Raw genomic sequence first — 27,238 nt, forward strand, 5'->3', positions numbered from 1 at the left:
GAACTACCTGCCAATAAGTTTATTACATCAACTCCTTTTATTCTATTTTTCTGGCAGTAAAATCATAGTTTCATCTAACTTACATGTAATGCTAGTAATAGCTACCACTTAAATTCTTTGCCAATTGTTAAGCATTTCATGTGCATTACCTCTTTGCATCCTCATACAAGCCTCTGAATATTACTATTTTTATCCACATTTTCAGATGAAAAATGAGCCTGAGGCTCAGAGAACTAATTTGTCCAAAGTTGCACACCTAGAAATAGAGAGCCAAGATTCAAATGCACATGTGACTCTAAGATCAACACAATCCTAGGTTATGGAAAGGGTACTAAACCAGGTTCAAATCCGGCCTTTTTCATGTACTACTTATGTTAACTTAAGCAAGAAAATTAACCTCCTGACCCTCAATTTCCCAAAGTAAAAGTAGATAACCTGGTAAAGAGACCACCATTTATTTTATAAGGAAAGACAATTAAATAAATTCCTTAAGGACACACAGCACACCACTAAATGAGATACCACAGATACCACTTATGGGACATCAATTTAAATTAGTACCAAGTACAAACTTGCATTTAAGGTCCTTGAGACTCACCCAGATCTACTGTCTAGTTTTATCTACAACACTCCCTTGTATGAACCATTTATATCCATACCACATTATTCCATGTTTTACATTTTTGATACCATGCTTTTTGCTCATGTCATTTCCTCTACTTAAAATGCCCTTTCTCCATATTTCCTTATTGAAATTGAAAGGCCCTTAGCTGGCTGGTTCCTCTTCCTCCCAAGAATAGAGGCTACTTGATATGCTCATACAGGTCTAGCCAGGTGGCAATTGCTGAAAACAGGCCACCACGAGGCAGGGTGAATTAAGTACTAATGTCCCATACACTCCACTCACTATCACGTCAGTGTAACTACTAGCCTGACTATGGCTTTTGTGTTCCATGACAGACATCAAGATTTCTACCTGGTTCATAATTCCCAGTCTCTACCTTGCATCTCATATGAGTCTCAGACAAATTTCCTGTGCTTCATACCCTCTATCAGTAATCAGGTCCTTTAGAATTGGATCCTATTTGGTTATGGACAATCTTGATCCTTCTCATCACCCTCTCCCTCCTACCACTGAACTAAGTCACTTACTTCCATTTCCAAATAATGTTGCCTCCTGAACTCCTTTTTTGAATACCACTAGTTGCACCATTGCTCTTATGCTAGGGTCATTCCAGACCTTAGGGGTGAGGATAAATGATGTTTGTAATACAGAAGATATTTAAGTATGTTTTTATATGGAGGGAGAAAGAATGAAGGGGATGGGATACAAAGCTCAATATCACCTATGGGTAGGAGAAGGGCCCAGGTGTTTCCTGAGATATGAAAGAACAAGGCAAGGATAGGTAGGGATGGAGGGTAGTTTTGCAGAGAGCTAGAAAATGAGGCAGTTGATGGCTGGCTAATGGCATAGGGAAGATAAGAAACCACGGTCTTGGGATTATTAGGGTTAGTTACATATCACTGAGCTCCTTGAAGCTAAGGACAATGTCTTTTTGAATTTTGTCCCTAAGGCCTAGCATTGGAATAGGCACACATAGGTGTTCAAGATACACTTATTAAATTAAACTATCATGTGATGAAGGAAACCAAAGGGAAAGAGAATCTAATATCTGCTGAGTACCCCTAATATGCCATGCATAGTCTGGACATTTGATCCCCACATAATCACCAGTGCTGCCTTACAATAAACATGAGTAGCACTTTTTACAAATGAAGAAACTACACCTCAGAGAGGTTCAATAGCTTACCCAAGGCCACACAACAAATAAAAGGTAGAGTGAGCTATCTAAAATCCTCTCCATTCCCCTACTTAAGAGCTTTCATTATTGACTGCAGGACTTTGCACACCCTGAGAAGATACACATGATCCTTTGCAAAATGGTAATATGTACTTTGACAGCCATCTATCTTTGCATGAGATGTGCCCCTCCATTGAGCATATTCTTCCCTCACTCACCACTTCACTGGATAATTTCAGTTCATCCATTCTTCTCAGTGGACTCATTACTAAGTCTTACTCAATGCCCCTACATCCTATTCTGGAATTGAGGTGCCTCCTGTGCTCACTCAGCACTGTGGACATAATATTATAACACCGACCCCACCATTTGTCTACACTGTGAGTTCTTTGAGTGCAGGAACTATATGTCAATCACCTATCTAAACCCAGATATAAATACATAACAGAGAGCATGCTATCAATTCCTTGGTAAATACTGAGTGAGAGACAAACAGGAAGAATATGAGTAAAAGAAAACGTAAGAATGAAAAGACAGAAGGAAGGAGTACTTGTTATAAAAAGGATTGTATTATATTAATATTTTAGTCCTTAATAACAAATTCAATAACTAGAAACATTATCATTAAATCACTATTAATATGAGGTGGTTATATCATTTATATGCACTAAAATATTTATAGAACATTATGAGGAGAACATATCTTCATAGGCATTAGGGTCATTGGTGAATAACAATTTCTTTTTACTCTCTAGTTTTGCATAATAACCATACATTCAATATTCCAATCGTATAGATTCTTTTATCTCACCTAGCTATAAATACATTAAGGAATCTTGTGGAAGTCATGGACTTAGTTCTCTGAGGAGAATCCAGAAAAGGAAAGGCTATTGGAACTAGGCTTCAAGACTCTCATAATACTCCAGCAAGGACAAGCAATGTACCCAGAAGTCCAATATTCCTTTCAGTTGTAAAACGAAATCCTGAGGTTAAGTAATGTGGTAGCAAGGTCCTTACCAAACAGACTTGGGGTAAATTAAGAACAGTCTATGGAGATTGCTGTTTCTTATATGTATCTTTTGAGGATTTTATATATATATATATATATATATATATATATATATATATATATATTTTTTTTTTTTTTTTTTTTTTTTTTTTGAGACAGAGTCTCGCTTTGATGCCCAGGCTAGAGTGAGTGCCGTGGCATCAGCCTAGCTCACAGCAACCTCAAACTCCTGGGCTCAAGCAATCCTCCTGCCTCAGCCTCCCGAGTGGCTAGGACTACAGGCATGCGCCACCATGTCCGGCTAATTTTTTCTCTATATATTAGTTGGCCAATTAATTTCTTTCTATTTAGAGTAGAGACGGGGTCTCACTCTTGCTCAGGCTGGTTTTGAACTCCTGACCTCGAGCAATCCGCCTGCCTAGGCCTCCCAGAATGCTAGGATTACAGGTAGTATTTTTAGTTTAACTGAATGAAACGGACGTTGAGATAAGAGCAACTGTCCGTCCAGCAGTCTGAGTGTAACAAGCTTTGCACAATTCCATAAAAAACCTCCTATGGATGAGCAGCTGGCTGGGGGCCACTGGAGGACCGCACGAAATGCCTAGAGAACAACATGTCCAGACAGCCAGAGCTAACAAACGTCTGTCCTAGCCGGAGGAAGTTAGCATAAATTGCCAAAGGTTTAAAACATTGACTCTGGTTCAGCAAATGTCCCATCTATGTACTGAGCAGGCTCCTTCTGCAGCCAAATGAAGCTGTGATCATTTCGGCTGGCAAGACCAGCTGTGGAGCTGACAGCTATTGTCCCTCCTCCGCCCACGTGGAAGGGGATGTGAGCTTATATAACCTCCTCCACCCACTTGCAGCAGTCCCTGGAGACCCCAGCCTACAGCACAGGCAGGGCTGTGAGCTCTGGGTGGATGGTGTATCACTCTTTTTATGGAGGATGACACTTCCGTGCGCAGGACTTTGCCATGTATAACAACATGCTAAGGCCTTCCTTTACAAGGACTCGCCAGCAAATATTTACTTAATTCTTGCTGGGGGAATGGGGGTCAAGAAATGACAAACATAACAAAAGAGAAAAACTCGAAAGTATAATGTAAAATTCACCTTCAACAGTATATATAAAATTCAGATTTAGAACTTGTTTTAAGGTAAGGATGAATGTAGGAAAAAGTAAACAACACAGCTCAGCAACTTCCCAGACAGCCAAGACACATGAATTCACTGGCTCTCAATCTCTGCCCCAAGGGAAATTGCCTCACTGTTCTTTGCCTGTGTCACACAGACGGCAATACCACTGCTAAAAAATCAATTATACAGATAAATCAGCCAAGTCGAGAGTTACAATCCTGATAAACTTTAACTTATAACATACAAGTAAAAGGGTGGGCTTATGAAGATATTTTTGAAATGTATACAAGTAGTTGACAGAAACAGAACTAATGTTTCAGTGCCAAGCATGTTGTATGCACTATCTCACTTAATCTTCACAACCCTGTGATGTAAGTATAATTATTATCCACATTTTAAAGCCGAAAATGAGGCTTAAGGACATGAAGTAATTCACTCCATGTCACAAACTAGTAAGGAGCAGAATTGGGCTGGTCAGTGTTGATCAGTTGAGCCATGTTTCTCTCTGCGTAACTACACGGTACAATGGTTAATGACATGGAATCTAGAATCAGACTATCTGGGCTCAAGTACCATTTGTGTTCCTTCCAGTGTATTAACGTAGTTATCTAGCCTCCTTGAACCTTAGGTTTTTGTTGTTGCTGTTTTTTGTTCATGTTTGACTTTTTGATTTGTTTATTATAATCTATAAAAGAAGAATAAATAAAGAGTCCTTACCTCATAAGGATCTGAAGATTGAAGAAATTATATCTGTAGAGTACTTAGAAGAATGCCTGGCACTGTACGAACACAATATGAATGCTTAACAAACAAATATACATGTATGGTATAATACCCTGAAGTTAGAAGAGGTCACGAGTCATATCTAGCCCACTGTGCTGCTGCCAGGAATAACTGCACTTAACATATCGCATAGCAACATACGGCACCCTGAAAGAGCTTTGCAGATAGCAATGTTACCACTTTCCCTAACAACACAGAACATTTAAATACTGTTACATCCAGAAAATACTTCCTCAGCTTGAACTCCACCCTTCACGCTATGATTTTAGCCTACTTCCCACTGTGTAGTCCTTGGAAGAAATGGAAAAAAGATGGCCATGGCAAGGTGGAAAATGGAATTTCATGAGGAAAGGAAGAAGGCTGAAATTGTTCTCAATCCCACTCCCCATCTTCTATAGTGATAAAGACATAGGAATAGAAATAGAACCCTAGGTTCTAGTCTTAACTCTGATTCCACCTAGCTATTTGAACATAAGCTAATCATTATATCCCTCTTACCCCAGCATCCTTATCTAGGCAATAAAAATACTAGAGGAAGAGATCTCAAAGACCTTTAATGTTAAAATATTGTGAGGGAAAATGACTTGTTCGGGGTAAAATGACTTCTTAACACAACACTCTTCTCACTACACTAATAGAAAAAATATTTTGACAAAGACCAATCTCTTACCTGCTGCCTCCTTATCAAAACAAAATTTCAGCCAGGGCCTGGTAAATTGAACTATTGTTTTCTAATCTCCCCCATTCCCTGTATCAATGTATTCTGCCATGTGACATTGCAGTTCTTCCTAACAGAGGCAGAATTTACTTCACTTTCTTACAGATGTCTGTCTTGGTCATATGACTTACTTTGGCCAGTCAAATTATTGAAGAAGTGATGGCTGGCTACCTTTGAGCCTAGCTTTTAAAAGCTTACATGTCTCTGTTCACCCACCATGAACTTCTACCATCATGATGAGAAGAATCTACCTCAGGTAGACCCCTGATCCCTGAAAATAGAGACACGTGGTGCAAACCTAAACAGAGCTAATAAACTGAGCCAAGCTCCTACAAACCTTATGGAGTTCAACAAAGCTACCCCAGACAAATAGATGTTTAAGTCAGGCTGGGCAGGGTGGCTCATACCTGTAATCCTAGCACTCTGGGAGACTAAAGCGGGAGGATTGCTTGAGCTCAGGAGCTCGAAACCAGCCTGAGCAAGAAAAATAACCCAAGTGCAGTGGCGCAAGCCTGAAGCTACTCGGGAGGGCTGAGACAGGAGGATCACTTGAGCCCAGGAGTTTGAGGCTGCAATGAGCTATCATGACACCACTGCACTCTAGCCCTGGCAACAGAGTGAAACTCTGTCTCAAAAAAAAACCAAAATGCTTGAGCTAGAAGTAAACACTTACTGCTATATGCCGCTGACTTTGGGAATGCTTTGTTATGTTTTACTTATGATAGCTAACCAATATACAAAGTTTGCCAGAGCTCTCAAGGAAAGCTTTTAGTGGCCATGATAAATCCCATTCAGCAGACAACTTCATCTACCAGCAATTTCCTATTATCATCCAAAGTGACAGTTTACTCTTGAACTCAAACACCAGCTTACTTATGGTTCTTATTTCCCTGTTTTCTCATCTGCAAAATGAAGATAACAGTAGTAACTTGCATCATACAGCTGATGCAAGGCTCCCAAGAGATAACGCTTGGGAAATACATATTGAGTATTTGATAAGAATAGCAATGATGATGTTGTTGGTGGTGATGATGATAATGAATTGGTACCTTCCTTGACACAATCATGGAGAGAAAAGTAAATGCTTTGAAAACAATATATAAAAGCTTTCCTGTGGCTATAAGATTCCTGTTGGGATTAAAGCGTTTTCCCCCCTTATTGCTTAATATTGCCAACTTCTTCCTGTAATTGTCAAAGGACATAAGAAGCAGCTAAGTGCACGTTATCTCATACACACAGAGGATACACAAATAAACAAGCAAAAAAAGAAATCTGTGGACATGCTATCCTGGGGAGTATATATCCTACTTAGAGCAGAATCCAGTTTCCTGGGGAGTTTTCTCAGACAAAGTCTGGCTTTGAAAGATGGACCTCCTTAGAGGACTGCTGTGCCTGGTGGGACTGATAACATAATTAAAAAAAAATACCTGCTTTGGTTAAGACACAGACACATAAATAAAAAGTTCTATTAACAAAGTTGTCTGGATAGATATACGCTTAGAAATATATAAAATTTGAAGTATAGCCCTTCACTTTCAGAATTGCAATGTGAGGCTTAGCTACGTTCTACTCTTGGCTTGTCTCATTCATACAACTTAAGAAGTAAAACGAACTCGGTACCCGATTCCCCTCATTTTTATCAGATAAGAAAACTGTGATGTAGAAAGGTATATGTGATTCTCTCTGGAGGGGAATGGCTGAGGTCATCTCAATGGTATCACCTTACTTCAAGTTCAACATCTGATCATGAAATTATAAGTGATTTGAGTATTTAGAGAACTCACAGAGCTGTTTAAAATGTCATATTTATGAAATATCTTTGAAGAAAAATGTGACTACATCTATCTAGGAGTCTAGTGGTCTGGGTTTTGGTCCCATTTCTCACACTAACAAACTGTAGCCCTGGGTCAGTTACATAACCTTTTATGCCTCAGTTCCCTCATCTGTAAAGTGAGGTTGGACTAATAACTTTGAATAAACCTCCTGCTACTTACTAAACTACAATATATTAACAAATAGATAGTAATAGGTTCATTTAATTTTTTTAAAAAAATTAACAACCACAGTAGGCCTATGTTATATAGGCAAGAATCATTTCCATAAGTTATTTATTTTTATTTTTCTTAAGAGCCAGGGTTTTGCTCTTACTCAGGCTGGTCTCTAACTCATAACCTCAAAGGATTCTCCTGCCTCCACCCCCCACAGTGCTAGGGTTACAGAGGAAAGCCATCTCACCTTGCCCTATGTAAGTTCTTGAAGTGCTTAAGACCTGCTAGATCTCCGAATATGATCTAAAGAGCATGAAGATAGGATTCGAAGAATATGGGTTCTAATCCTTGCTCTGCCAGTATCTTCCTGTGGGACCTGAGAGAGGTCACTTTCCCTCCCTTGGTCTTTGATGAAATCTCTCTCTGGAATACAAGATATGCTGAAAGCTGCCTTGCGATTATTATATCAAAGTACTATAGATACATAATCAGAATTGTTATTTTTCCTACCCTTTGAGTATATTCCACAGGTTCCCAGTTAGGGTCTCAAAAGGCCATTATAATACTGACTATTCATAACCAACTTAACAGCATATCTTCTTCACTATTTAGTCAAATAATCAGGCAGGCAAGCAACGTTCTCAGGAGAAGTGAGTCCCTTTCCCAGGTCACGAGGGAATCTTAGTACTCCCAATTATATACCTACAAGTTGGCGCACAAATCAGCTATGCCAATAAAGTCTAAGGGAACGTCTTTTGGTGACTTTGTGAAGACTTTCTCTCTTTGTGGATGAAAGAAAAAACTTGTTATATGAAAGGAGCCCTTTCCTGTCCTTATGTTTAGGATGCTAATATGTGAAGATGTGATATGTTGATCTGTGAATGCTATCTCATGACCCTGAGGTAAAGTCTAAGAGAATCACACAGAGAAGACTGAGAGGCCACTGACTGAAACTTGTAATTGCCTACCTCCAGAGTTCTTAAATAAACAACAAATGTTCTAATGGTATTTGAAGGTTAATTTTATATGTCAACATGGCTAATACCACAATACCCAAATACTTGGTCAGACACTAATCTAGATGTTGCTGTAAAGGTAGTTTCTAGATGAGATTAACATTTAAATCAGTAGACTTCGGGGAAATATGGTTAACCTTTAGAATGTGTGTAGCTTTAGTCAATCAGTCAAATGCCTTAGCAGAAAAAAGACCCGGTCCACCTGAGGAAGAGGGAATGCCTGTGGTCTTGAGCTATAACACCAACTTTTCCCTGGGTCTCAAGCCTGCTGGCTTAACCTTACAGATTTTGGACTTGCTAGCCCTAACAATTAAGTGAGCCAAATCTGTTTCTCTCTATATATATCCCTCCCAGCCCTCCCCCATACATGTATCTTCTTGGTTCTGTTTCTTCAGAAAACTTTGACTAATATATGATATAATCCAATGTTAGGAACAATTTTGACTGCAATTTAACAAAAAACCCAACTGACTTGTTGAGTCACTTTGTTCCTGGCCATTTGTTATTGCTCTCCAACACCCCACCAGAGAAAGTCATTACCAAAGTCCCTAGAATCTTAATATAGAGGCATACCTCATTTTATTGTGCTTCACTTTATTGCATGTCACAGCCATTGTGGTTTTTTATTAATACAAACTGAAGGTTTGTGGCAACACTGTGTCAAACAATTGAATCAGCACCATTTTTCCAACAGCATGTGCTTAGTATCTGTCAGCATTTTTTAGCAATAAATTATTGTTTAATTAAAGTATATACTTTTTTATAGACAATGCTATTATACAATTAATAGACTACAGTAAGTGTCAGCATAACTTTCATAGGCAATGGTAACAAAAAAATTGTGACTCGCTTTATTGCAATATTCACTTTGTTTTGATATTTGCTTCATTGCAATGGTCTAAATCTCAGCCCACAGTATCTCCACAGTATGCCTGTACTGGAGCTTCCATATAGACATTAATACAAGTTAGTAGTTAAGAATATGGAATTCCCTGTGTGAGAAGGAACTCAATTTTAAGCATTTCTGGTTTATAACTGGAGCCAAGTAGCAGGAACACAATTATACCACACCATTCAGGATGAAGACCATGGACTTGGAGAGATCAGATAGACCTAGGTTTAAAATCTAGCTCTGTTATTTTGTAGCCTGTGATCTTGAGCAAGTATCTTATCCTCTGTGAGTGCTGTTTTTCTCATTTGTAAAACAAAAGACATCTTCTTCACAGGGTATTGTGAAAATCAAATGCCAGTACTGCAGGCCATGATGCAGAGTAGATACTGAACACAAGTTAGCTCTTACACCTTTATCTACCCACAAAATATTTTTAAATATTTATTAAGTCTACACAGTAGCCAGTAGCCACAGGTGGCTGTTTTAACTTCAGTTAATTAAAATTAAATGTAAAATTCAGTTTTTCAGTCATACAAGAAACTTCTCAAGTATACAGTAGCCATGTGTGACTACAAGCTACTCTAGTGGACACTTCAGATATAGAATATTTGACATTTCCTCAAAAAACACAATCCAATCAAGGGACTGGATTCTCAAATCACAATCCAATTCAAGGGGATATACGCTCTTCATTTCATATATCTCCTATCAACTCCAGGGATGACTATGAAGCCAGCTAAAGAGCAGAGTTACAAGCTCACACAGGCGTAGCTCATTCAAGAAATGTCACCTTTGTAATGACAAAGTACCCTTTTGGTGACTCTCTGTTCTATGATCCAATTCTCCTCTACTGTACAGGAGGACAGCAAGAGACAGAGAAAACATGTGACCTCCTCCTGGGTCAGGGTCCATTTTATGTCACCAACAATCAGGATGATATTCCCTTTTAACATTCTATTCTTGAAGCTAGCTAAATGTGGCCAGTTTTCTATTTTCAGGCATAGATTACCTTGTTACAGAATCTTATCAATAACATCACCAGATCTGCCTATATGGGCACATTCTTAGATTGCTTGAGCAAAGGGGTTACTGTGTGCCAGGTACTTTACATATGTGATCTCATTTGATATTAAGTAGAGTTGCTTTGTGTTTGCTAGAGATACGCTGGTTTTCCACAAATGACTAATTTCTTCTGTATACAGAGTAGAGACATAATAAACATTTGCTGAACCATATTCTATTGCATCTTTGTGAATTAACTTATGTTTTCCCTTGGATATAGAGCAAAGAAAAATCTTTTATACTGACGGTGATAAGTGATGACATAAATTGATACAACCAGTTTGGAGATCAAATTGGAACTCTATGTAGAAAAGATACATAGATTCTATAACATAGAAATTTTATTTCTAGATATATACCCTGGAGACAAGACGACATGTAAGGCAGTATTCACAGGAGTTTGCACTAATATAAAAAAATGGAAACAACTGACTCATCAGCCAGTAAGATAATGGTTGAAGAAATCATGGCATAGGTTTGTAATGCAATACTATATAACCATAAAAATGAATAATCTTGAGTTGAATTTATAAATGCAGATGAATCTCACAATTATAACACTTAATGAAAAAAAAGCAAGGTACAAAAGAATACATGCAAGATCATTCCATTTTTATAAATATAAAAAAACAGTAAGAGCAAATATGTATATGCTGTTTCCAAAGGAGTTCTAAGCATTTTACATATATAAACAAACGCATTTTAATCCTCACAACAACACAATGAGGTAGATACTACAATTGATCCTATATTATAGATAAGGAAAGTAAGGCCCAGAGAAGTTAACTGACTTGGCTAAGCTCAACAGCTAGTAAGTTGAAGAGCTGAGCTGTAAACCCAAGTAGTCTTACTCCAGAGTCCACAGTCTTAACTATTGTATTATGTAAAACAATACTATATATGCCATAGGGAAATTCACAGATGAGGTAAAAGAAAAGGAAAGTCATAACAGGGGAGGAAGACCCACATATGAAGATAATCAGAAGGATGAACACACAAAGCTTCCCTCGGCTGCTGCCTTCCTACATATACAACACATCAGACCACTGGTGGAAGACATGCTATGATGACATACTAATTATTTTTCAGATTCTTTTCAATTTTCTGAAATTATATACTCTGAAAAGTACACCACACAAATGTCAAATTTGTACAAACTGAACATACTCATGTCAATAAGCACCCAGATGAAAAAACAAAATGTTACCGGTTTCCTTAAAGAATTCCTTGTTATCCATTGTGGTTTTATTTATTTATTTATTTATTTTCTGTATCAACTCCACTCTAGGGTAACTGCTCAGACTTCTAATACCACACCTCCACTCTAGGGTAACTGCTCAGACTTCTAATACCACACTATCAGTTAGTTTTGCCTAGTTTTGCTCTTTACAGAAATGGACCCTAAAAGAAGATAATCTTCTGTGACAGATTTTTTTTATTCAACCTTAAATTTGTCAGATTCACCCATATTATGGTATACAATAGCTCTAGTTGGTCTGCCTTCACTGCTGTGCAGTAACAAAAATATACCACAATGCGTTTACACATTCAATTATACACAGGCCTTATTGATTTTTTTTTAATCCTTCCACAGCAGCCCCAAAAAGTTGGGATCACAGTGCAGTGTAGGAGCACAGACTCTGTAGTAACAAAAATCTACTTGAAGCTAGCTTCTATTAATAACTATGTGTCTTTGGACAAGTTATTTGACCATTACCAGTCTTGATTTCCTCATCTGTAGCATGTGGATAATAATACTGAGATGACATATAGCAAGTACCTATTAGATGACAGTTATTATTATAAGGATTTTAAAATCTTTCTTATCTTGAAAATCACTTATGAATCACTGTCATATAGCACCTTGACTCCTGGATTCTACCTGCTAATGAATTCTGGTAGCCATGAAGACCCAAACATGTGGGAAAATCTGAAATTCAAATTCTTTGAAGCTGTTGATGGGTGATTTGCTGTTTTCTCCTTCTCTCCCCCAGGGCAAGCACTGACCAAAACTAATACCTTTGGCTTCATCTACCCTTACTTTTAGTATTTCTCAGTCTCATCTACCTCCAAAACAGTCCTCCCTCTTAAAGTTCTTTCTGTGAACTCTGTTTATAGAGAAGAAACAACAATCAGACTGACACCCCTATGTCCTGCTGTCACTATCCTCTTGCCCGCCATCTGTTGGGTGAGAACACACTATACCAGAGCTACCATGCCAGCTCCCACTCTCTAAGAAGTGGGTTAAATGCACACTCAGATGTCTTAGTCAGACTATTTGGCCTTGGTCCCACCAGAAACCACAAAAAGGCTCAATTCAATGGCTGTTCCTCTCTGGCAAGGGCATCCTTGAAAAAGAACTGAAAACATCATACTGTGGGCAACTCTGACAAGACCCAAAAAATATGAATCAAAGGGTACAAATACTCTCCCTGTCATGTGTCTAGAGGAGATGACTGAGTCTTTATTTTGCCATCTCTAGTGGACAGTCCAGCATTCTACACTGCAGGATGAAAGACGCATTATGAACAGAGCTGGACTAAGCCTTGTTTGTCCTCCCTCAATCTTGGGTCAAAGGCAGGGGAGGGGGAGGAAACTGAATGGTGATGGGAAAGGGAATAGTAGAAAGAAGGGTTCTGCTAATCAAGTGACAGCTAAAGTGTACACATGGGGATGAACTCACAAACTTTGCATGTGTTAAAATTGGAGGGATAGAAGAAGTTAACCAAACAGAAATCTAGAGCAGGTGGACAAAGAATTCTAAGGCTGGCAGACAAGAAATTCAGAAAAAATGGTAAAGTAGGCAATTATCTTTGATCTACCCTAGGCACCAGAAATTAACACTTATATTAACCCAATCGAAGATATGTCAAATACTCCCAGCCAAGAAACTCTGGTTCAAATCCTGGATTTACTACTGTCTATTCCCACTATAAAATGAGTCTAAAAATAACCACCAAGAAGATTACATTAAGGTTCCAAACTAGAATAGCACCATTACCAACTCTAACAGTGAAAAGTGAAGGTGTGGCTGACAGGATTTGAAGGCTGAAAAGGGATAAAGATACAGAAGTGCTAATATCTTCATCTTACAAAGCTATCTATACTCAAAAGTTTATGGAGATAAATATAAGAGTTAAATATATTATTAAAAGTAACCAATATAAGAAGAAAAATGTTAAAATAATTACCAAATATTGGAAGAGGAGGCAAAATTGGAAGGAAGGAAAGAGGGAAGTGTGAGCAATGATTTCCTATATATATACCATGAAGAAATGAAAACTTGTCTAAACTAAAATAAAAAAATAGCAATATAAGCATATTTTTATAACATGATAACACATGAATAAAATATAAATGGTTAAAATGGATTCTTCTTACTCCTGGAGAAAGAATGGAATCCTTTTGATTTCCTTTATAGACCTTGTGGTACTATTTCATGTTTAACCACATGTATATGTTTGTATGTATTCTGTAAGTTTAATTTTTAGAATGGAAAAACCAAAGATGATATTTTCAAAATATGAGGATTGTGAAATGGATTATGAAATTGCAGATCATACATTAAAATTAGAAAAAAAAACTGTCTACCTCCTTGCTAAAATATCCTAACTGCCAGACAGAGGTTGAAAGATATATCCTATTTAATTGATCAGTTTTAGCATAAAGAGGTGGTTTACAAATAAATATTTATAGCCAATAAAATTATATTTTAAAGAAGTATTGCCAAAAAAGTTCACAATATAAGACAGATCCTAGGAAAACTGCTCTGCTTACAGTAGGGAATTAGGTACCCCGTCCAAAGAGTTTCTTCATGAAAAAGCACCTCTAATGGACATGATACCTATGAGATCACCTGTAATTTCATGCTTAGAAATCTGACAGGCCCAAATTCTTTGCCACTTTATAACAAAGATTACCCTTTCTCCATTGTACAATAACATGTTCCTCACTTTCATCTAAGATTCTATTAGAATGCCCTTAAGGTCCACATTTCCACCAACATTCTGTACATGATATTTATGTATTCTCTAAGATAAAAACTTTCTCTGTATCTCTCCTTTCTTTCTGAGCCCCATTAAACTTGCTTTTAAAAGTCTCATCACAGCAATGTCAGCTACTTCTAGCACACACATTAAAACTCTTTCAGCCTCTACTAATTATCCAGTTCCAAAGGTGATTTTACATTTGTAGATAGATATTGATTACAGCAGCACCCCACTTCTTGGTACCAATTTCCATATTATTCCATATTCCTCAGAAAAGCAGAAACAATAGGATATGTATATCTAGGAAGATATTTATTACAAGGTATGGGCTCATGTGATTATGGAGATTTAAGAAGTCCCATGATCTGCCATCTATCAGCTGGAGACCAAGGAAACCCAGTGGTATGGCTTCAAGGGCTGAGAGCTTGAGAACCACTGGCATATATTCCAATCTGAAAACAGGAACACCCAGGGAAGGAAAAGATCAATATTCCAGGTTTAATCAGCTATTGGAGATTCCTGTGGCCCAGTAAAGTTGATACATAAAACTAACAATCATACCTTTGTAGAGTGAAGAGTGAATGAAGAGTGGTAGCCCAAAACATGCTCAATTTCCATAAAAAATATCTTATAGAAAAAATTTACCTTGGTGAAACCTATTTGCTCCTTCCGGAAATTTTCCAGGGGTTTGATCAGCAAATCACTAGCATTGTGTACCTACAGGAAAAAGAAAACACACAAAACAACTTTTACCTTAACAAAGTTCATATACAAGATTCCTTGTTACTATATTTTCTTGTAATACACCATCCTGCAAAATGTTAAAATGTTTGATGGTTTGTTACTGGGTTTTTTTCCCCCACAATGCCTCTGAAAATCAAATGCTTTGACAGGAAATGAGAGAAGGAATATTAGGGACTTTTCTCTGTAATGTTAATGGCAGTCTGACCCAAGTTTTAATCAATAAATAGCTAGAGTGACGTCTAACAGCAGACACAGGTGACCTGAAAGACATGTGAAAAGGAGAAGGAGAATGGCAAATACATGAAAAGGCAACATGCACCAAATGCAAAACATTTCATCAAAGTAAATAAGTTAACAATAATAGCATTAGGATAAATCCCAGGATAAATCATTTACAGTCCTGCTCTGGTATGCCATAAAAGCAGAACATTTTCATCAAAACTTGGAGTGTTATTATAGCATAACAGAAAACAACCAGATCGGGCCTTTAAATTACCTAACTATAGATGCTGAGAATCTGATTGGAATGGCCTGATAGGTACTACAGATATTGGCATTGATAGGTTCTGCAGATATAAAAATATCAGATACGAAGTGGACCCCTTGTTCTGTGGACAGGTAAAGATATACAAAGCTTTTTCTTCATATAAACCTCTTGAGAGACTGCATCTGACCTAGGCAACAAATATGGTTTGTTTCCTCAGTAGTGAGAGTTAGAATGACTATAATGGAAGACCTCACAGAAAGCATCTACAGGGCTGCTTGTAGGACCCATTACATTCATTTTGATCTCTTAAAAGACAGATAAATAGGCTGGACATAGTGGCTCACACCTGTAATCCCAGCACTTTAGGAGGCCAAGACAGGAGGATCACTTGAGGCTAGGAGTTCAAGACCAGGCTGGACAATAGTGAGACCCCATCTCTACTAAAAATAGAAAAATTAGCCAAGCATAGTGGGGCACACCTTAAGTCCCAGCTACTCAGGAGGCTGAGGCAGAAAGATTGCTTGAGCCCAGGAGTGTGAGGTTGCAGTGAGCTAGGCTGACACCACTGCACTCTAGCCTGGGAAACAGAGTGAGACTCAGTCTTCAAAAAAAAAAAAAAAAGGACACAGAAATAAAGAAATGTACTCCTTGTCAGATAGGACATAAAGTGTTAGTAAGGCAACACAGCTCTGAATTCTTCAGACAGGGAAGCAATATTTAACCTAGCATAAAAAACATGGAGAACTGGGTCATTAACACATATTTTAGCCACATACTGTAGGTATTAGGTTGGACCAAGAATAAGCTCTGAAGCACTTCCCAAAGCCAATTTTGCACCCAAGAAAAGGTACTCCTGTTTGGAGGTCTGCTGCCTGTCTGATCCACTATAGCTTTCTGAACCCCGATGAAACCATTACATCTGAAAAGCATGCTCAGCAAATCGAGACGCACTGAAAACTGCAATGCCTGCAGCCGGCATTGGTTGACAGAAAGGGCCCAGTTCTTCTCCATGACAATGCCCGACCACAGGCTGCACAACCAACATTTCAAAAGTTGAATGAATTGGGCTACAAAGTTTTGCTTCATCTGCCATATTCACCTGATCTCTTGTCAACCGACTACCAGTTCTTCAAGCATCTTGAAAATTTTTTGCAGGGAAAATGCTTCCACCACCAAGATGCAGAAAATGCTTTCCAAGAGTTCATGGAATCCTGAAGCATGGATTTTTATGCTACAGTAATAAACAAACTTATCTCTCATTGGCAAAAAATGTGTTGATTTTAATGGTTCCTATTTTGATTAAGAAAGATGTGTTTGAGCCTACTTACAATGATTTAAAATTCATGGTCCAAAACCACAATTACTTTTGCACCAACTTTCTAGCCTCCTGTTTTTTGTCTAGGTATGATTCAAAGTTCAACTAAATGGGCAAACTACTAATAAGGCACTGTTAACCTTTATATAAGAACAACCTGGTGACCTTCTGACATTCTGATCAGATACAGCTCCTAATACTAACACCCAGAACTGATAAAATCCAACAGAAATTATAAAACTAGGCAAGAATAAATAATGTTTGCCTTAGGAGCAGAGTCATTCTGTCTACGTTTCCTGATCATCAGTATTTCCATGGCTGGCTTCCTAAATCCTGTTTACTCCCAAGGCTAGACTTCAAGAATCATGTAACTCTTCCCTACCCTTGCTGTTTCATATAAAAACAGATCCCTGGCTTGCAAAAACTTATATACCCTGGCTGATTCTCATCACATCTCATCAACTGGATGTATGAAACCACATTTGATCCTGATCATACTATAACCCAATTCCTTCTGTGACTCTTAACATCCCCCTTTATCCCTGAGTATGCTCATTAGGCAAAGGGAGGAAAGTCTGTGAATTTGTACTGCAAGATCCCCTACTAGAGAGTTCTCTATAGAGGTCTGATGCTCAGAAGGAGCCATTTTGATTGTTCATCTCATCAAAGCTTCACTATCAACTGTGGCACCAAACATAAAGGCACCTGTGCAAGAATTCTTCTACTAAAAGTATCAGCACACATGTCCTGCCCAACACACTCTACACTTCCTTGGACTGTGGCTTATGTGTAATATTATCAACTTTGTGTATGTGCCTGAAAAAAATTAAGTCATTGTTGTCATGGACGCAGGACAGAGAGTGATTTTGCCTCTTTACTACTGTGGAAGTCTTAAAACATGGCCACACATTCGTTGACAAACCTTCCATTGACAGGTGAGGTCTGTGTCTCCTCTACCTTGAATGCGAGTGGGCTTGTTCCTGTTTTGAACCAATAGGGTACTGCAAAAGTTTCACTCTGTGACATTGAGGCTAGGTCAAAAAAGCCCCACAGCTTTCACCTAGTTCTCATGAAACACTCCCTCTAGCATCCCTGATACGGCATATAAGAAAGTGAACTACCTGAGACTACTAAACTGAAGATGCCAGTCGTAGACATTCTGGTCAATGTCTCATATCAGCTGAATCAGCTTTCCAGCCAATCACAACAGGAAGTGACGGACAAGCAAAGCCATGCTCACCACCTATATCAACCTGTCTGCCAGGTGAATACCACCATGTGAAGCAAAAGAACCCAGTTGACCCTTGCCTGAATTCCTGACACACAAGATAATGAGATATAAATAAATAGTTGTACATTTAGCCACTAAGTTTTGGAATAGGTTGTTATACAAAAATAGATAATTAGACAAACGATTTCTAGTTTCACAAAGGTAACATGTGAAATATGGCCATCTGGGAAGTATGAAGGAAGTCTACCATTGAATAAGAAGTGAACAAGGCACTAGTAAAAAATGTAGTATGTACTAAGCTTCTGTTTGGATACCTAGCTGGGCCCTTGCATAACCAGGCAGCCCCAGGATGGCACGACTGCTGGTGTTTCACATGTCAAAGGAGATTGTCTTGCATAAGCAGATTTTCTCACACAGCAGCGATTTCTCACACAGGTTCCCTAAGGCCACTGCTTTTCACATGTTCCGCCTCAGTTCAGCAGAGGGAAATAATACATGATTCACTAAAACTGTAGTCCAAAGTTTTCCCTTAATCACACTGGCACTACTGTACCCAGTCTCCTACACCACAAATAGATACTCTGAACCTTTTCTTCTCTCTGACACTCATTGGTTATTGTACTATTTCTGCCAGATCATAGAGCTAGGAATATAGGAAAAGGTCACACTGAGGATTGACTCTTTTTTCTTTTTCATTCTATTTTATTCTTAAACCCCTTAGAAGTCTAGCAAATACTCCAACAAGCCCTTTTAAGTAAACTTGGGCTTTGATCTCCTTTCTAATCATGGCATCCATTTTATGAGATCTCTAGAAGAAAAAAAAAAGTCCTACATGCTATCTCAGGGCAGAATGAGCACCATGAGAAGTGAAATTCTAAACATGTTAGTGAGTTAATATAATCAGATTCTGATTAAATAAAGCCCAAATTAACAATGAATAAGGTGTTCAGCAGAATGGAGATGACATTCAGTATAGTAATAAAGGATTGCTCAGGAATCTTTGCTTGTAAACAAATTACCAAAACAAGAAGTTGAAGATATGCTATTTGACATATTACAGGCCTCTTTAAGTCAACTGTGGCAGTCCTCAAAGAGGGACCTTTCACATTGCTAACAGAGCCCCCTTCATAGTCAGAAAGGCACCTAGACAAGCTTCATAAATATGTAAGAAGTCTGACATCCACACATTTAAAGTCTACCTTCTGAGAAACTACAACCTCCCCCAGGGTACTGTTGAGAACATTACAGCTGGAAAGCTCTTCCTCATTACTTCCCTCCATAGTTCCTGCCAAAATTTATATTCATTTATAGGGATGACCAGACACTGGAAATTGCCACATTCTAGGGCTTTGAACTTCCTTATTGTTATTCCAAAGCTGATTTTAGACTCTTCCTTTATAAAGGATGAAGAGCTATTTAACACTTCCCAGATTATCCAGATTGGAGTCCTTTTACCACAGCCCCAGGAAATGGGAAAGGTACATTCAAGCAATGAATTTCTGGCATGGTGTGAAAGGCCCTCATTAAGCCTAACCTTGTCAGCATTCCTGGAATTAAGTGGGAAATGGGGAGCAAACACTTAATACATGATTGAAAAGTTGTGCAGACAAAAGGGCAGAACATAATTAAAGGCAGAAGAAAATGATTCAGTCATGTGGCAAAGAGCCTGAAAGAAGGGTGAGAAAAACAACATCTCAAAAGATGAATCCCACTTTAATATTTGAAAGCTTTGTTATTGGGTAAATAAAAGAGATCTAGAAACAACTACTGCTAAAGAGAAGTACAACTGAGCTTTCTAGTGGTATCTGAATGAAATGAGTGTGAATGCCTTTGAAAACAACATGGGCATCAGTCCACAAACTCTTTGGGCATCAGAGAATGTTTAGCAGAGTGTGAACTAGCTATGGGGCCATCTATGAGGATCCAGGGAAACCACCCATTTTGGTCTCTGCTTAGTTTATCTAAAAGAAAATAATTTAAACTCAGAAAATTTACAAGTCATATTTCCAAAATCAGAATTTTGTGAGTAAACAAAGATAACTAAAAACAGTGCTTAAGTAATCAGTATTTTTCTCCTTTATAAAATACTTCCATATTTACTCTATCATTTGAAGTACTTATAGCAACCATAGAGGTGAGGATTATTTTCCATAGTTTATAAATATTAGTAAGAAAAAGGAGACCCAGAAAAATAAAGTGATTAGAATGAAGTCAGTAAGTTACTTAAGTACCTAACTCCACTACCTCCAAGGCTTGCCTGCAATACTACTCCCCCAGGAGCCTGGATGAAATGGCAGCAGTGTTCTGAGAAGCCAGAACCACACTGTTGAAAGGAAGACGTATTACAGATATATGAGTTCTTGCTATTAGACTAAATAACTTGAACAAAACTGAGAAACCAATAGGAAGGCATCAAACAGAAAAAGGGAAGGTAGACCATTTTGACATCCTCTACAGCTGCAGTCCCCACCCCTGGGCCCCAGATTGGTGGTATGTTAGGAACCATAGAGAAATGCTGGCTAGCCGAAAAATATCACCTGAACTAAAACAATGTTTTGCAGGATGTGATTAAAATTATCAACCCCATTAAAGTACACGCCCTTAACCTACATCTGTTTGTGCAGCTCTGTGAGGAGATGGACCCAGAGAACACTTGTCCTCTCTTAAACACAGAAGTGAGATGGCTTTCTAAAGGTAGATCACTAGCCAGAGCTTTGAGTTATGAGAACTGCTCCAGAGATTTCTTTTAGAAAAAGTCACCACTGACAGCACATTTCAGTGACACAGAATGGGTCGCAAAACTTGCTTACTTGTGTGACATACTCAACCTGCTCAATGAATGCAATCTGTCCCTTCTGGGGAGAACAACAACTGTTGGCAGATAAAGTGGCTGTATTCAAAGTCACTGGAATTATGGGGGTGACAAGTCAACAATGGATTTTGACATGTCTCACACGTTGGCAGAGATTTTGAAAGAGACTGAGCCAGCACCTTCTTTCTCCCAGCTGGCGCATGATCATCTATCTCAGTGTTCAGAAGAGTTTGAGCATTATTTCCCAACCACAAAAGACCCCTGAACTGGGAAGGAATCAGTCCGCAACCCATTTGTGAATAAGCCAGGTGAATCGACTTTGTCCATGATAGAAGAGGATTGACTGTTTGAGATCGCAAATGACAGTGGCCTTAAAAGTATGTTGGGGACAACTTCAAGTCTCCATACGTTCTGGATTGAAGTCAAGGCAGAATATCCTGAGATTGCTACAAAAGCACTGAAAAGCCTGCTTCCATTTCCAACGTCCTATCTTTGGGAAGCAGGGTTTTCTGGAGTGACAGCAACCAAAATGAGATTGCAGAGTAGACTGGACATAAGCAACACACTTAGGGTGTCACTGTCTCCCATTACCCCTAGATGGGACCATCTACTTACAGAAAAACAAGTTCAGGGCTCCCACTGATTATGCATTATGGAGAGATGTATAATTATTTCATTATATATTACGATGCAATAATAATAGAAATAAAGTGCACAATAAATATAATGCACTTAAATCATCCCAAAACCATCCCTTTCCCCCCTCCACCCCGCTCCATTGCCTTCCATGAAACCAATCCCTGGTGCCAAAGAAGTTGGGACTGCTACTCTACAGACTTTCCACCTTACCCGCATACCCCTAACAAAAGCGAATATTGATCAAATAGGCATTTCCACATTCAAGTCCCCAAAAGGTCTGGGGTAGAGCCAAGGACCTGCATTTCTATAAACTTCCCAGGTGACACTGCTGCTAGTGGTATAAAGATTACACAAAATGATCATTTTTAAACTGTTAAAATAATCACAATTCACAAAAAAATTAAATATACAGGCAAAAATCTAACAAACTATGTAAAAGATCTATATGGAGAAACTACACAACTCTGATGAAAGAAATCAAAGACAATCTAAATAAATAAAGAGATAATGCACATTCATAAATAGGAAGAGTCAATATTTTTAAGATATCAGTTCTTCTCAACTTAATATACAGAGTCAATGCAATCGCAATCAAAATCCCAGCAAGTGGCTGGACGCAGTGGCTCATGCCTATAATCCTAGCACACTGGGAGGCCGAAGTGGGTGGATCACTCAAGGTCAGGAGTTGGAAACCACGCTGAGCAAGAGCGAGACCCCCGTCTCTACTAAAAATAAAAAGAAATTAATTGGCCAACTAAAAATATATAGAAAAAATTAGCTGGGCATGGTGGCGCATGCCTGTAGTCCCAGCTACTTGGGAGGCTGAGGCAGGAGGATTGCTTGAGCCCAGGAGTTGGAGGTTGCTGTGAGCTATGGAGGTTGCTGTGACGCCATGGCACTCTAGCAACAGAGTGAGACTCTGTCTCAAAAAAAAATTCCAGTAAGTTATTTTGTGGATATTGACAAACTGATTCTAAAGTTTATACCTGACTTCAAGGCTTACCATGAAACTATGATAATCAAGACATTATTTGTGAAAGAATAGACTATTACATCAACGGAAAAGAAATAGGCCAGATATAGACCCACGCCAATAGAGTCAACTATTTCTGATAAAGAAAAAAGGGTAATTCAATGGAGAGAGGATAGTGTCTTCAACAAATAGGGATGAAAAAACTAGATACCCACATGCAAATAACAAATCTAGACTCTATACCCTTCACAAAAATTAAACTAAAAAATAAATTAAAAATGGATCACAGATGTAAATGTAAAATGTAAAAATATAAAACTCCTAGAAAATAACATACTAGAAAATCTAGGTGACCTTCAGTTTGGCAGTAACTTTTTAGATACAATACAAAAAACAAGCTCCATTAAAGAAAAAATTGATTAGTTGGGCTTCATTAAAACTAAAAATTTCTACTATATAAAAGATACTGCTAAGAAAATGAAAAGAGAAGCCACAGGTTGGGAGAAAATCTTTGCAAAACACATATCTGATTAAGGTCTGGCATCCAAAATATATAAAGAACTCTTTAAATTCAACAAGAAAATAAAAAAACAATTTAAAAATAAACAAAAGATCTGAATAGATACCTCACCAGAAGAGATATACAGGTGGCAACTAAACATATGAAAAGATTCTCCACATCATATGTTATTAGGGAATTGCAAATTACAATAGCAATGAGGTGCCACTACACACCCATGAGAATGGCTAAAATCCCAAACACTGACAAGACCAAATGCTGGTGAGGATATGGAATGAACTGCTCTTCATTGCTGGTGGGAATACAAAATGGTACAGCCACTTTGGAAGACAGTTTGGCAGTTTATTACAAAAGTAAACATATTCTAAGAATATCATCCAGCAAACTCGTCATTATTTATCCATGAGTTGAAAACTTACATCCACACAAAAAACTATGCAGAAACGTTCATAGCAGTTTTATTCATAAATGCACAAACTTGGAAGCAACAGAGATGTCCCTCAATAGGTAAATGGATAAATAAACTATGGTATACCCACACAATGGATTATTCAGCTCTAAAAATAAGTGAGATATCAAGTCATGAAAAGACTTAGAGGAACCTTATATGCATACTACTAAGTAAAAGACGCCAATCTGAAATGGTTACATACTGTATGATTCCTATCATATTACATACTGGAAATTTCAAAACACAGTAAAAAGAAATACCAGTGGTTGTTAGGGTTTTGGTAGTGTAGAAGAGAGATATACATTGAGCACAGGGATATTTAGCGCCATGAAACTATTCTGTATGGTGGTATTGCAACGGTGGATACATGTTATTATGTATCTGTCAAACTCATAGAATGTGAAACACAAAGAGTGAATATTAATGTAAACTACGAACTTTACTTAATAAGACTGTTTCAATATTGGCATATCAATTACAACAAATGTACCACATTTAAAAGATGTTAATAATAGAGAAAACTGCATGGAAGGTGGGGAGAAAGGCAAGAGATCTCTCTGTACTTTCTATTCAATTTCTCTATAAAGTAAAACTGCTCTAAAAATTAAAATCTACAATAGTTTTTAAAACTTCAACTTTAAACATAAGGAACAGCTTTAACATAGATTTCAATAAAACAATCATTTATCTAATATAAATGAATCACATATTATTTTTGATAGCAGAGAAATAGAATATTAAATGGATAATTTGGTTAAGAACAGTAAAGACCACAATTCTGTCAATATGTTCAAAAACTCAGTTTAATCTCCTATAAAGTTTTTCACTTAAATAAATAGGGATGGGATTTCTACATTAATTCCTCTCTACCTAATGCCAAACTCATAGGATGGAAGTTTAATTCAGAATAACCAGATCTATTGCCTATTTTTACAGCACCAGAAAGCCATGAGATAGAAACTGAAACAGCACAGAATGAACCCAAACATAAAGGACAGAAAAAATCCCCAATATCAGCCATGATCTCAGCTTCAGGCACAATGTTAGAGTGACCTACCATCATCATCCTCTCGTTTTCTACTTCATTGAGTAACTCAGCAAATTCCTTGAAGGACTCAGCTGGAAGGAGAGAATAAAAGGTAAGGCAAATTAATCATGGAACTTGATAGACAAGTAGACAAGCAATCTGTGCAACAGGAAGTAGGGACCAATGCCCGAAACTCACATGGCCACTAGAGGAAGGCATCAAATCTAAGACCAATATAAAAATGTGTTCAGTTCCTGTTGGATGTTTTCTTTTTTTTTCTTTTCTTTCCCATTTTGCTAATTCCCAAACTCAAAGAGTTCTTTCATAGCTAATATTTTATTTAATTCTTACAGCCACTCTCAGGAGTTGCTCATTTCACAAATAAGCAAAAAGATTAGGAAACAAGCAATAGGTTCACTGTGTAAAGAACGGCAGCTATAGCATCCTGAAACTTCAGTTTAGCTCCCTTCTCCACTATTCACCACTCTGAAGGGGTTGCTGTAAGTACTAAATTAGATGAAAAATGTAGAGTTTTCACACATACTTGACAAAAACATTGCCCCTTCACCACCACTTTTCCAAATTTCTACCCTTTTAATGGCAATTCTACCACCTACTGGCAAGATGACTGGGCAAGTCACTTATCCATGGACTTTGTTTCTTTATAAAGAAAAGAAAAGATAAACTAAATAGTCTTTAGTGCCACTTCAAATTCCCCAGCTACTCAGCAGAAGCAAGAAGTATATAAGCAAGTAGTACTGAATTAAAGAGAACATATTGAAAGCCTACATAAATGAATATATCCATATTAATATTTTTAATCAAAAATATATTCCCCTTTCTAAGAGAAACAGACAATTAGTCTGGCATTCCTAAGTTTAGGACACAAGACAACGGCATTTCTTTCTTCTGAGGATTAAGTTGCTGCATATATCCAAGGAGCTTACCTTTGAAAATACTGTAAATTAATTCAAGGCTCAACCTTACCATACAGAAAATAAATACCATACTCAGAAAGAGTAAATAGGAAAATATGGCAATGTTCATTGATCTTCTGTTCCCAAAATTTTATGCTACAAAAGTAGTGATTTTTTTTTTACTCTGGCATTTTTACAGGCAAAAATGAGTTTTCCTCCAAAGGAAATGTGACAAGCATCATAACATTTAAAGGGAAAAACTTATTTCCTGAACCATAAATGTGCCAAACCACCTTCCTAAGGGTTCTTAACCCTCACAATAACTTTTTTAGGTACATGGTTCTCAGAGGCTACGCAACTTGTTTAAGATTGCACAGAAAGCAAATGGCAGAGTCAGGTTTCAAATCCAGCCCTGTCTTGCTGCCACTATCACACTGCCTATTCCTCTCTAGATAGAGGTAACAGATGATTCAATTGTTAAATACTATCTGAATAGATAACTACATAATAGATGGGGGAAATCCATGACTACTAGCACCTAGGCTATTAAAACCTGGGCATCATCATTCCTGAGGAAATAAATTCCAAATTCAACAATGTCAAGGATATAGCAAAGTGAACTCTGGCTAAAAGGATACATCATTTTGTAAAAATTCAGATATTTACGTAACATAAAATGTACCACTTAAAGTGTACAATTCATTGTATTTTAGTATATTCATAGAGTCACGCAAACATCACCACTATCTAATTCCAGAACATCTTCGTCACCCCTAAAGGAAACCCCAAACCCACTACCATCACTGACCATTCCTACTTTCTCCCCAAACCCAGACAACCCTGATCTACCTGCTGTCTCTATAGACTTGCCTACTCTAGACATTTCATATAAATGAAAACATACAATATATGACCTTTACATCTGGTTTATACAACCAAGAACACTTGTGTACAAGTTTTTGTGCAGATATGCTTTGACTTCTTTTGGGTATATACTTAAGCATGGAACTGCTGGATCATATGAAACCTCTTTTATCTTTTTGAGGAAATGCCAAAACTATTTCCCAAAACCATTTTATATTACCCAAAGCAATGAATTAGCATTCTAATTATTCCTCATTCTTACTAATACTTATTATTGTTTGTCTTTTTGACACTCACAATCCTAGTGGGTTTTAAGTGGTATCTCACTTTGGTTCTGTTTTGAATTACCCTAATGACTAATGATATTAACCATGTTTTCTTTTCATGTGGTTATTAGCCATTTGTATATCTTCTTTGAATAAATTTCTCCTAGGATTTTTTTGTCTGTTTTTAACTGAGTTATTTATCTTCATTGTTGAGTTGTAAGAGTACTTTACATACTATGACCACAAGTCCCTTCTTGGATAATTTGCAAAAAGTTTTTCCCATTCTAGGGGTTGTATTTTCACTTTCATTATAGTATTCTTAAAAGAATAAAGGTTTAAAATTTTCTTGGTCTAATTTATGCCTTTTTCGTTTCTTGCTTGTGCTTTTGGTGTCATATGTAAGAAACCACTGCTCGGTCAAGGTCATGAATATTTATACTGTATGTATTCTTCTAAGAGATTTACATTTTTACCTCTTACTTTTAGCTCCTTCACTCATTTTTTTTTTAATTTTTTTTTTATTTTGGCATATTATGGGGGTACAGATTTTAAGGTTTCAATAAATGCCCATTTCCCTCCCTCCCCCCAAAAGTCTG

At 37.6% G+C, this 27,238-nt stretch overlaps 1 protein-coding gene across 3 annotated transcripts in view; it reads right to left on the reverse strand.

Annotated features, from left to right (window-relative positions):
• OPHN1 (oligophrenin 1) overlaps nt 1–27,238 on the reverse strand; it is a 287,434-nt gene that overhangs the window by 155,831 nt on the left and 104,365 nt on the right. For all 3 annotated transcript variants that reach the window (XM_075999259.1, XM_075999258.1, XM_012736270.3), the window contains 2 exons: nt 24,626–24,687; nt 15,042–15,113 (listed from right to left, as the gene is read on the reverse strand). In XM_075999259.1, the coding sequence (XP_075855374.1) occupies nt 15,042–15,113; nt 24,626–24,687 (134 nt within the window). The remainder of the gene's footprint in view (nt 1–15,041; nt 15,114–24,625; nt 24,688–27,238) is intronic.

Source organism: Microcebus murinus, chromosome X, assembly GCF_040939455.1.
Source record: "Microcebus murinus isolate Inina chromosome X, M.murinus_Inina_mat1.0, whole genome shotgun sequence".
NCBI lineage: Eukaryota > Metazoa > Chordata > Mammalia > Primates > Cheirogaleidae > Microcebus > Microcebus murinus.